The sequence below is a fragment of the Paramormyrops kingsleyae genome, chromosome 14 (assembly GCF_048594095.1).
Source record: "Paramormyrops kingsleyae isolate MSU_618 chromosome 14, PKINGS_0.4, whole genome shotgun sequence".
NCBI classification, from domain to species: Eukaryota; Metazoa; Chordata; class Actinopteri; order Osteoglossiformes; family Mormyridae; genus Paramormyrops; species Paramormyrops kingsleyae.
Window position 1 is genome coordinate 5,354,678 of NC_132810.1, and position 12,613 is coordinate 5,367,290.

General features: G+C 48.2%; 1 protein-coding gene across 1 annotated transcript in view; it reads left to right on the plus strand.

The window, feature by feature from the left end:
* The window catches only part of lrfn5a (leucine rich repeat and fibronectin type III domain containing 5a), a 28,056-nt gene extending 18,993 nt beyond the window's left edge, over positions 1-9,063 (plus strand). The window contains exons 2-3 of the mRNA XM_023828745.2: positions 1,437-2,844; positions 7,579-9,063. Coding sequence (XP_023684513.2) covers positions 1,457-2,844; positions 7,579-8,473 — 2,283 coding nt within the window. The 5' untranslated portion in view covers positions 1,437-1,456 and the 3' untranslated portion in view covers positions 8,474-9,063. The remainder of the gene's footprint in view (positions 1-1,436; positions 2,845-7,578) is intronic.
* Positions 9,064-12,613: the final 3,550 nt, after the last annotated feature.

The following is a 12,613-nucleotide window of genomic DNA, read 5'->3' on the forward strand; positions in this document are numbered from 1 at the left end:
AAATCTGACTCGTGGGCTCTGAAACGTTGTATTGCTTGAGATGATCCTCACACCAAGAAAGCCAACGAGACAGCGAGAGTCTTGTTACATCTTATCTATGATCTTTCATAATTGTATTTTTGTCTTATCATGGAACTCCCAAATAAAGAGACAGACCATATTATTTTCTGAATTTAAATGTAAGATTAGGAAAGCATAAATGTCAACCCAATTCAAAAACATTCTGCCCAGGACAGAAACTCTGTCAACTGCTGATTGCTGATAAGGTCTAAATACCATCCAGGGGAGTCGTGCTTATTGCACCAACATAGTTATGTACGTGTATTATACGTTAGGATTAACACCAAGACACATGCATGCAAAAGTATAGCTCTGGACAGAATGAAGGAGAGAGTTTGACAAAGAAGGGAATTACTATATGCAGCCACGAGTCGTGTCTTACAAAGAAGATTCCTCATGCATTACGCTGCTGATTACTTATCCCAGATGACTGCATTTTCATTTATTAATTCATGTCTGACTCGGGCTGTTGTGATGGTATATTAAGAAGAGAAAATGATCAGCTGTTCCTCTGCATCATTTCTGTGATGCCAGTACTGCCATAGAATAAGTCTATTGTTCAGAACATGGACTTCATGAATCTGGGCACATTACAGTTTTAAAATGAATGAAAGGGGAGAGGCCAGCTGTTTAGAGGCTTAAGAAAGTATAAGTCACAGCAGCCGTCAGAAATCATCTTAGGAACTATGCAGGAATGAATGACCCAATGCAATTCGTTCAAGGAACCAATATATGTCTAACAAATGGGAGGAACTATTGGGGAGAGTGTCCCTTTCCAAGATGGAAGTGTGCAGTCCGTAGATGCAGGCAGCTTGCGTGTGGTGGGAAGGAATACAGCGTCCGTATCAGGAAAAGGTGGCAGATCTTGTGATGTGGTGCCGAGGCAACCAGGCGTGACTCTCAGTGACCGACAAGTTGGACTCAAATTAGATGCACAGACAAGCTGTCAGATGGCCTGCCAGCAAGCTGAGGCTGAACCTTAAAACAGGCAAGCTCAACATCAGAGTTCCTGGAAGGGCTGCTGTTGTCATACGGCCTTTTCTGGCTGGAGTACACAGTGATTTCTTTTGTTAATTTCTGACAGATTTTTAAGATGAGATCATTTTTCTTTAGGAATGAGCCATGTTTTCAGTATACTGTACTCCATTTTGATCCTGCTGGACCACAGAATACGGTTATCTACAAGCAATGGAATTCCGGAATTGAAGAAAATACAGAGGCACAGATGCTAATCAGCACATAGTTAAATAATCAATTACTTGGTGGTGTTATAGGAATGACCACAACTTGTCAAATGATTATGCACAGTTTTGCATTGTTAATAAAACAAAGAAGCCTTCACAAAATGTGACCTTCCTCTTTATTTTGTCTTGCAGGTGTTTGAACCTGACTTACAATGGAAAACCTGCTGGTCTATCTGTTGGTTATCAGCATGGCAGTCAAAGCCCAGATTTGTCCGAAGCGTTGCGTCTGTCAGATATTGTCCCCCAACCTTGCGACCCTCTGTGCCAAAAAAGGGCTACTCTTTGTCCCCCCAAACATCGACCGGCACACTGTGGAGCTACGGCTGGCCGATAACTTCGTCACAAGCGTGAAGCGAAAAGACTTTGCCAACATGACCAGGCTCGTGGACCTTACCCTTTCCAGGAACACGATAAGCTTCATTACACCTCACGCTTTTACAGACCTGGAGAATCTGCGCGCCTTGCACCTCAACAGCAACCGTCTGACACGGATATCCAACGATACCTTCAGCGGTATGTCCAAGCTGCACCACCTGATCCTGAACAACAACCAGCTCACCAACATCCACCTGGGGGCCTTCAATGACCTCCTGGCTCTAGAGGAACTGGACTTGTCCTACAACAACCTGGAGACGGTACCATGGGAGGCCATTCAGAAGATGATCAGCTTGCACACTCTCAGTTTGGACCACAATATGATTGACTTCATCCCAGAGGGCACATTTTCCCTCATGCAGAAGCTCAACCGCCTGGATGTGACCTCCAACAAACTCCAAAAGCTGCCACCAGACCCACTCTTCCAGAGAGCTCAGGTTCTGGCCACCGCAGGGATTATCAGCCCCACCTCCTTCGCGTTAAGCTTCGGGGGAAACCCTCTGCACTGCAACTGCGAGCTGCTCTGGCTGCGGCGACTTAGCCGTGACGATGACCTAGAGACCTGCGCCACGCCCTCCCACCTGTCCGGACGCTACTTCTGGTCCATCCCTGAAGAGGAGTTCCTCTGTGAGCCACCCCTAATCACGAGGTATTCCCACGAGATGCGGGTACTTGAGGGCCAGCGAACCACCCTACGGTGTAAGGCCCGGGGTGACCCTGAGCCTATCATCCACTGGATCTCACCAGAGGGAAAGTTGGTGTCCAACTCAACACGGACTGTGGTGTACTCCAACGGCACGTTGGACATCCTGATCAGCACGGTCAAGGATTCAGGCTCGTTCACCTGCATCTCCTCCAACCCTGCTGGCGAGGCCCACCAGACCGTGGACCTCGTCATTATCAAGCTGCCTCACATCACCAACAGCACCAACAACATCCAGGAGCCTGACCCTGGCTCCTCTGACATCTCCACCTCTACCAAAGGCGGTGCCAATGGCAGCAACCACACAGCTGAGACCAAGACCAGCCCCGATAAGCGGGTCGTGATAGCTGAGGTGACAGCCTCCACAGCCCTCGTCAAGTTCAACTTCCAGAGGAATATTCCAGGTATCCGAATGTTCCAGATCCAGTACAACGGCACCTACGATGACTCTCTCGTTTACAGGTAGGCAACCTTACCATTTGCCCACAAATTCTTAAGTGATTTTCTTCTTAAAAGTTTCTACTGTCAGATGCACTGAATCGAAGGATTACATTGGATGTACTTTTGATACTTGTTTGCTCTTATCTACAGATAAACACCCATCAGGTAAACATTAAGAAAGCAGAACACTTTCTCTTAAGCTTACAGATGCTGTACACACTATGCTGTACTGCACACTTTTAAAGAGCTATAAAGGAAAGGTTACTATTTAAGCAATAAAAGCATATCTGAATTAGCGTAGCACCACAAAGTGACACTAATGTCCATCTGCAAGCAGTCAGCTGTGCACTTTTTACGCTGCTGGTGCAGCAATGAATGGAATCCAGCCAAAAAAAATTACTGATTCCATGGTGTTACAAGATATATTTAAATGCCCCTTAATCCATCACTCCTACCTGGCACAAACATATGGCTCGAAACATAATCCTGAGTCCAATTCATTTTTATCGTTTTATTTTCACCATAATAAAGTGAGTCTCCAGAGTCATGCAGCTCAAATCAAGGTCCCAGATGAGTATGGCCTGATTAGCCTCATGCTATACAAGGCATTATCCTGCTCTAATCAAGCAAGAAAGATACTGGCTAGTAATAATGGAATGATCCAATGGGTGCAGCACAATAAAACATGTTAACTCCCAGCAGTAAGAGGTGAGCTAATAAGCGGAATAAGCTAGCTGTGAGCGGCAGAGGAGACAATCATAGTAGCACCTCCTTTAAATGCTGTTCTGCCTGTCGTTGAAGGCTGACCCCTTTACATAAGGATGCCAGAACAAGCGAAAGAAACCGCATAGTGACAGAGGATGCTGAGAAGCAGGGAAAATATTCACACAGATATCGTCATTTAATTTTTTTTTTTAACCCATGCATTAAGAAAGGGATAGCCATCAGTCAGCAAATTCACACATGCATGGCAATGTAGTGCTTTATTATCATTTGTTTTAGCTGACACTTATCAAAAGCAACATACCGGGTCAGACGGTCCCTGGAGCATTTGGGAGTTAAGGGACTTGTTCAGGAGCCCAATGGTGAAATCCCTCTGCCCACCCTGGGATTTGGACTGGTGATTTTGCCATCAGAGGCACAGCGTCCTGACCTGCTGAGCTGCACACTGCCCCCAATCTTTTAGCAGCCCCAGGTCCTGGTCCGACATGCACAGAATCAACTCCCTGTTTTTTGGCCTGTAAAAAGTGTGTGAATTACGGCGATAACGATCATCTTCATTACAATGAACCTGAATCTTATTTACCATCATCAGTTATTAATGAAAGAAAAAGACCTACCCCTCACTCCCGGCAATCGAAAATTATTAAATCAAAGATTTTTAAAAACAGGCAGTCGAACAAGTGCGTAGCCCCTGAAGGACACTTGGTTGCAGCCTGTACCGGTTAAAATGCTAAATGTTTATAAATAATGCACATGACAAATGACTCCCTTTGTCGATGTATCACAGTTCATGCGGCAGCATCTGCCTGCGCATGACAGGCTGGGCGGTTATTGTGACAGGATGAGCCCCCGGCCTTGGGGCGGCTGGAAGCCACGGGGAAATGAAATCCATTTCTCAGGCTCTGATGAGGGAACGTCTGGTCTTAAAATGTGTCATAGTTCACCTTCTCCTCCTTACCAGAGGAGAGAGATGTACTGGTGGGAGAAGCATTACTGTGGAGTGGGGGGTGGGGGCGACAGTGAACAGAAACTGCTTATAAGACTAATAACTTATCGCAAAAGAGGAAAAGCCATGCCCATTAGCGAGCATGCCCTTTGGGGCTGTCAGGGCTCCGCCCCCTTTTCATGTGCTGTGCCTACAGAGTATTAAAAAGCAAAGAGGGCTAAAATTCACAGACAGCTAAGACCTCCTCAGCTGAGACCTCCTCAGCTGATTTGCCAGGCCACGGTGTAGCCGAGAAACCTTGCAGTCGGGTGCTTGGCCTTAATTGAATCCGAGTCATTGTCATATGGTTTAGCCAGGCGTAGATCCATCGTTAGACATCATCATTAGACGCCATAACTGTACTGTTCGGGATGGGAGAGGCCGCTGAACGACCTCGGATGACACTGGCGCGCTACGTCATAGAAACACAACCTCACTGTGGCGGAAAGTGAGCATTCAGCAAACTGACAATTTCCCACCAGCAGGAGGTGGCAGAGGGCACATACAGCGGTGCAGCGGGGGTGTCGGCGTGTGAATGTCAGCTGACGTGTTCTCTCTTATAAACCCCCAGCAGCATGCACGATTCCTCCGCGGCTCCCGCATGCAAGGCAGAGAGATGGATACTCGGCACCACTGCTCATTACAAGTCTTTAGTCACTGGGGTCAGCCAGGTCATTTTATAAGTGGAATGATATTTTTCCCACGTTTGAACAAAGGGCAACTCTGACCGGCTGACAGAAACAGCAAGATGAATGCATGAATCATGGGAACGGGCCGAGCCGTCAGTAACATGGCAGTTCAGACAAATACATAACACAAACATACCAGAGGTACACACCATGCATGTACTATTACACATATAACACACATGTAGAGGAGGTAAATACCATGCATGTACTATTACACATATAACACACATTACACATATAACACACATGTAGAGGAGGTAAACACCATGTATGTACTATTACACATATAACAGACATGTAGAGGAGGTAAACACCATGTATGTACTATTACACATATAACACACATGTAGAGGAGGTAAACACCATGCATGTACTATTACACATATAACAGACATGTAGAGGAGGTAAACACCATGTATGTACTATTACACATATAACAGACATGTAGAGGAGGTAAACACCATGTATGTACTATTACACATATAACAGACATGTAGAGGAGGTAAACACCATGCATGTACTATTACACATATAACACACATTACACATATAACAGACATGTAGAGGAGGTAAACACCATGTATGTACTATTACACATATAACAGACATGTAGAGGAGGTAAACACCATGTATGTACTATTACACATATAACAGACATGTAGAGGAGGTAAACACCATGCATGTACTATTACACATATAACACACATGTAGAGGAGGTAAACACCATGCATGTACTATTACACATATAACAGACATGTAGAGGAGGTAAACACCATGTATGTACTATTACACATATAACAGACATGTAGAGGAGGTAAACACCATGTATGTACTATTACACATATAACAGACATGTAGAGGAGGTAAACACCATGTATGTACTATTACACATATAACAGACATGTAGAGGAGGTAAACACCATGCATGTAGTATTACACATATAACACACATTACACATATAACAGACATGTAGAGGAGGTAAACACCATGCATGTAGTATTACACATATAACACACATTACACATATAACACACATGTAGAGGAGGTAAACACCATGCATGTACTATTACACATATAACACACATGTAGAGGAGGTAAACACCATGCATGTAGTATTACACATATAACACACATGTACAGGAGGTAAACACCATGTATGTATTATTACACAAAACCACATGTATAGGAGGTGAACACCACATATGCACTGTTACACATGTAACACATATGTTGCAAAAGTAAACACCATGTATATATTATTACACATATAACACACATGTAGAGGAGGTAACACCATGTATGTACTATTGCACATATAGCACACATGTATGTACTATTAGATATGTAGCACACATGTAGGGTAGTTAAACTCTACTTACCCAAATGGGCAGGATGATGTGCAGATCATAACCCAGCAAAGTCAGCCTCAGCTCCTCCTTCCTTCAGAGCTGCAGAGAGGCTGTGCAGTGGAGCCGATCCCTGATCTGATCTGCTCCCTTAAACATGGTACCTCACTGCTGTGAAAATATTCATAGTTCTCAGTTACACACATTTTAATGCTGGAAGCATAAGAAAGGAGAATGTGGTGCCACAATTGAACAAGTTTGGTGAAACAGACAAATTAAACGATGAAAGTTTGCCTCAGTAAGTCAAGTTTCAGGACCTGGTCTTGCAGGGATAAGAGCAGATTTCAGGTCTGTCACTCTGTGATGCCGTTCTTCCAGAAAGCGAGCAGCTCATGGCCTCCTCCCACTTTTCGTTTGTAGCCCCCCTCTTTTAAATTCTACACTCCTTCTTTGGAGCCCCAGTTTCAAAGTGCTGCAGAATAATCTGGAAGCATGGGGTTCACGTAGCTGTCTTGAGAGGAAGACGCTTTTTGGGCTCCTTCCGGAGTGTGCTGGTCATTCTCCTCTCCACGGGTGAGAGAGCGGGTGGGTGTCTATGTGGCAGGACGCGGTAAGAGCCAGACCGTGCCAGACCTGGCAGAGCTCCGCCTATTTCCACACAGGTGGAGAAGATCCACAGCGAGCGGCTGCCTAAGGTGCCCATAAAGTCCTTATAAGATCGGCTGATAAAAACAGCTCCAACAGCTAAACAGCTACAGCACTCACAGTCTAGCCATTCAGACAGGCTTGCTGCCATTGGACTGTTACGGTATGTCAGAGCTGTTAGGGAATCACATTTGGCTTTGTGGGGCACAGAAGTGGAATCTGGGGCTGTTAATCACAGGTGGTGAGTAGCACCCCCCCTGTGTCAGACCCCTGCTACTGACAACTCAAACATAACAAAGAGAGCTTGAGAGGGTCGGCACCACTGTCCTGGATGCTGATGTTCAGCCTCTTTGTGCTTCCTTGCAGGATGATCCCTCCTACCAGCAAGAACTTCCTGGTGAACAACCTGGCAGCGGGCACTCAGTATGACCTGTGCGTCCTAGCCATCTATGACGACGTGGTGACGTCGCTGACGGCCACTCGGGTTGTGGGCTGCGTCCAGTTCACCACTGAGTCCGAGTACCTCCGCTGCCACTTCATGCAGTCGCAGTTCCTGGGCGGCACCATGATCATTATTATCGGTGGCATCATTGTGGCCTCCGTGCTGGTCTTCATCATCATCCTCATGATTCGCTACAAGGTGTGCAACAACGGCGAGGCCGGCAAGGGCGCCATGGTGACCAACGTGCACTCTCAGACCAACGGATCCCAGGGATGCTCCGTCACGCCCTCCTCGTCCAAGCAGGCCATGGCCCATGAGGATGACATGTGCCACAAGGGGGCGCCGGGGCCGCCAGACACGCTGACGCATTCGTTCGAGACTTCTCAGCCGGAAAGTGCGGCGGCCAGTCAAGGTAGGACACCCGGACTGTCGGGCTCCTCGAAGCCAAAGCGCCAAGCTGCGGCGGACTCCCTGACCGACGCCGAGCTGCAGAACACAAACCGGAATAATTCCACGGCTTTGCAGCAGTTGACGGCCCTGCCCGTGGCCCGCATCAAGGACACGCCGGTCTTCAGAAGAGCGCACTCCAAGGGCTCTCCCAAGTACCTGACTCTGCCAGCAGAGGGAGTCCGGGCCAAACGCAGATACTCCCTAAACGAGGACTTGTCCAAATATCACTGCTACATCGGCTCTCAGAAGTTGGGAAGCATGTGGTACAGGCGGAGTCTGTCCATGAACGGGATGCTCATTCCGCTGGAGGGGCAGGATGGCGGGAAGGGTTTTTCCAGCTCCGAGTGGATACTGGAAAGCACTGTGTGACTATTCACTGCCTCCATTGGATCTATCCCCCATTTTGTTTCCGTTCTGTCCCAGGGAGCTGCCAGGGAGACGGGGGCCTGCCTCAGTGCGGGCCAGGATTTGGATGGATACCTTCAGCCTCCTGTGGAAAGCGGTCTCCCTGAGAAATAGCACGGATGTCACACGGCATTGCCATCATTTCATGACACAAAGCAAGCAAGAGAGGAAATGGACCCAGCCGCTTGGACTACAGTATGCTCATTTGGTCAGTTTAGTCAATCTGGTGCCTTCAATTGGCATCTCCGGACGGCCAACCCCTCTGCCGGGGGTGTGGGATCTGGCACAATTTCACACAAAGCATTCTTAACGAGGAAATACCCTTTTCCTGCATATATACAGACAAAGAATCAAAAACGGGAAAAAAAAACACTAAAACTTGTTACTGGACCTCGTATAAAATTGATATTTTTTAAAGGAAAATTCAAGCCTTCTTTTCAATGACATTGGAATTGCCTTTCTTTTAAGGCAGCGTAAACAAAAAAAGCTGTACAGGAAGACAACATCTGCTGTGTTGTTATGTTGTGTAAAATAAAACATGAAATACAAATACGGACATGCTGTAATGGTGGTGAATGTGCATGATGAGCACCCCCCCACACCAAGATCCGTGTGTGGCCCCTCGCCAATGATTCAGACAGGTAAACAGAGCCGTCGAGGGGAGGAGGGGGGAGCCGATCACCCAGCAAACATCCTGCCTGCTCTAAAGTCCGTTCTATTCATTCCACTTCCAAAGAAGGATTCCCGTGGGGGGGGGGTTCGCGCTGGCCATTCGAGTCCCGATGGTGGTCGCTGTGAAAATGAGTCCTGAGGGTATCTCCATGATGTTCTCGCAGGCTTTACATTTTTGTGCTGCTTAAAAAACATCTGCTTTGTTGAGATAATGGTTTCCATTCAGTTCACCGTCACTATTTCAGGCTACTTATTTTTTAAGAATGATTTAAATATTCTGAGACCCTCACCCAGAATATTAAGAAGCTCAAATGAGCACCTGCCTTCAGAGCAAAAGAGATGCACACTGTTCTTTGTCACCCTTGAGTGTTATGACCTCTTTCTGCTCTGGGTAGATTGAGGTCCCGCCCTCTCTACCACATGACAGGGCTATGAATGTGTCCGTCAACCCGTGTGGCACATAAAGCACTCACAGTCTAGCCATTCAGACAACCTCGCTGCCAGATTACAGCGGGTGACAGTAGAGTCTTTAACAGCTATTGTGAAACGGCTCGTTAATGAGTAGCACTCCCCCACCCCCCAGTGTCCAAATTCTGACAGTCCCCTCCAGAGAAAATTAAGGAGACCATCCACTGCCATCACTGCTGGCTCTCTTCATCCCTCACAACACACCAGAGGACAAACAGAAGGTTTTGACATGATGTACTGAGAAATTCTCTGGGGAAATCGTTCCTAATTAAGTCCCCCCCCCCAGATATGAAATGATTATTTAATTAATCGGTTTTGAGAACACCAGCCCCGTCGTTCGTCCTGACAGAATTCCTCAGACTCGAATACGGCGGCTCCATCGTGGAAGTTCTGTTTTAATTAGTGCGTGGCCCTCTCACTTTGGGGAAGCCATTGATGCACACAGGACGCCTCCCCCTTAAATCGCCCAGCGGCTCAGGGCCGATCCAGGACGCCCATTCAAAGCCACGCCCGACAGCAGCCCCTGCAGGTGCCTCCGGAGCCCCCCGACGCAGAGCCGGCAGCCCGGGTCCCGCCCACACTGGAAGGCCTCGGCAGGCCGGAGCTCACCAGTTCAGCAAGGCGCCTATTTATAGACAATTATCCTATTAACACATAAGACAGACGGCTACTGCCTGACACTCGTGTTTCTCTAGCCATCTGGCCCCATTTCTGCACCCGCTTGGGTCAGACTGTCCATCTCTCCTTTTAGCTATCGTCGGTATCCCCCCCCAACCCTGGATAAATGCCCCCCCACCGGTTCCCCTGCCCTAAGACGGAAGAGAGCTTTTCCTGAAATGATCCAGTGCTTTACCTGTATGCCACGCCCCCCCCCCCCCCCGATTTTCAGCCAGGCTGGATTTCACTCCAAACAGCCTTATCCTGCCGATGCAGTCGCATAGAGGAGGAGGCAGGAGGGCGTTGTGCAGCCCGAAGTGCTTCAGCCCGAGTGACAGAATGAGAGAGCGATAATGTAGACGGTCAGGCTTGGTAATTCAGCACGCTGGCCTGCAGCTTAACGTGGGGGGCCAGAGACCGGCTCGGGTACAGTGGAGTAAGAGCAGAGATTAGCGGGACTTCCGAATGATCTCGCTCGAATCTGACACCGAGTGTCTTGGCTCCCCAGCGTTCGGCAGCTTCAGCCCGACGCGCTGGGCTAACAGACGACAACGCGAGACAGCAGGAACATTTAGTTTCTGCGACCCGCCTGACAAACAACAGCAGAAGGGCAGCGTCTGATCAAAGAGGAGGCAGATTAACGGGACGCCATCTTGGCAGCTAACGGCGTAAGACGCCCACATCTGGTTTAGAGATACACCTGTCACATGCCCCCACTATCCCATCTCCACAGGGAGGGTTCAGATTGGGGGCTGAATGCCTACGTCAGATTTGCTACTCTGGATATTTTTAAAAAGCACATCCACGTATGTCGGATTCCTGATCGCCTTAGGCCTTGAATGTCAGTGTCATGAAATTCTGGAACGGGATGGCAGAGGAAGAAATAAATGAAATGACCATGCAGTGTTGGTGCCATCGCCCCCGCAAAAATAATCACCCGAAGATGGTAAAAAACATCAGGTCGCTTCCTTCATGGGTGGCAATTTCTACCATTGCCACTCCTCACCCCCCCCCGACTTTCACTGTCCACACCCCAATGTGTTTCACAGCTGCTCTCCTTCCGCTCACTGTCACCAGGCAGACTTCCTACCTCCGGAAGTTCCGAGAATTCCCCCCCAAAATCGACTGGGGGTCCCTTACTCCCGCGAAACTGTGGTCTTGTCATCTTAGTACCATCATACCATCCAGATATTATACCACGGTATATAGTATTTTGGCAGTATTTTAGAAAGCAATGCTATTCTGGTATTAACCAGGTAAAATTTGCTGAGGAGGGATAATTTTGAACAAAAAAACAATATTACCTTAATACCTCCCAAGCCAAGCCAACACCCCCCCCCCTTCCCAGTTGTCCTTCATCTGCTTTCCTGAAACCAATATAGCTAAGGTGGGATGTCTTTTACACACACATGGCGCTATTTTGAATGAGTGATGTCAGAGTGAAAGGCGATGTGAAGCATCCGGCCTGGTAGACGATGTAAAGCCAATCCTCCTCATTAGACAGAGGAGGCAGCGAGCAGCACCTGTAAACACAGCTCAGTGACACTCCCTTCCAGGATGGCTGCGGAACAGGTGCGGCGCCCAGCCGGTCCTGGGCTTCGCCTGATGGTGTTTAGCTTTGGCTTCGTCAGCCTGGGAGGTGGTGGCCAGGCTAGGCTTCGTGTGACAGGCCTTCTGGTGGCCCCAGCCCGTCCCAAACAGCGGCAGCGCCAGTCGATCGGCAGGACGCCTTCCCCTATTTCCCTCCATCAGCAGAACGAGGCGTTCCCGCTCTCAGCCCGGAGCGTCGGAGGAGCGGGCTGATAATGACAGGACGAGCTGTGACTGGTGGCTCGACTTTCACTTTCTTATTCCCCAGACGATCTCACCATCCAGCCCCCTCTCCGTGCGCGCTGAAGGACTGTACAGAGGTTACCGCGGCGATGTATCACAACTAGCGCTGAAAGCTCACCCTCACCCACCCCCTTCCTCCACCCTCATAGCGAGACAGTGCAGAAGAGCCAAAAATAACTAATATGTTACAATTACTGATGTCTTTTAGAGGGATCTGTGGCAAAATGACCTTTATGCGGATGTTATGAAAGCTACCTGCTTATATGGTTTCAAATGTCAAGTTATTTTTGATGGCAAATGATAATCCCTTTAAATGTAAGCAGGTGGGGCAATGCAAGGCCTTTAAGCAGGCCAGAGCAGGGGGGGGATACTGCTCTGAAGGCAGAGTAAGAGCCCCAGTTTCAGGCAGCATAGCACCGATAAACCAGCCCCCCACCCCAACAGGGAAATGACTGTTTCTGCATCCACACTCAC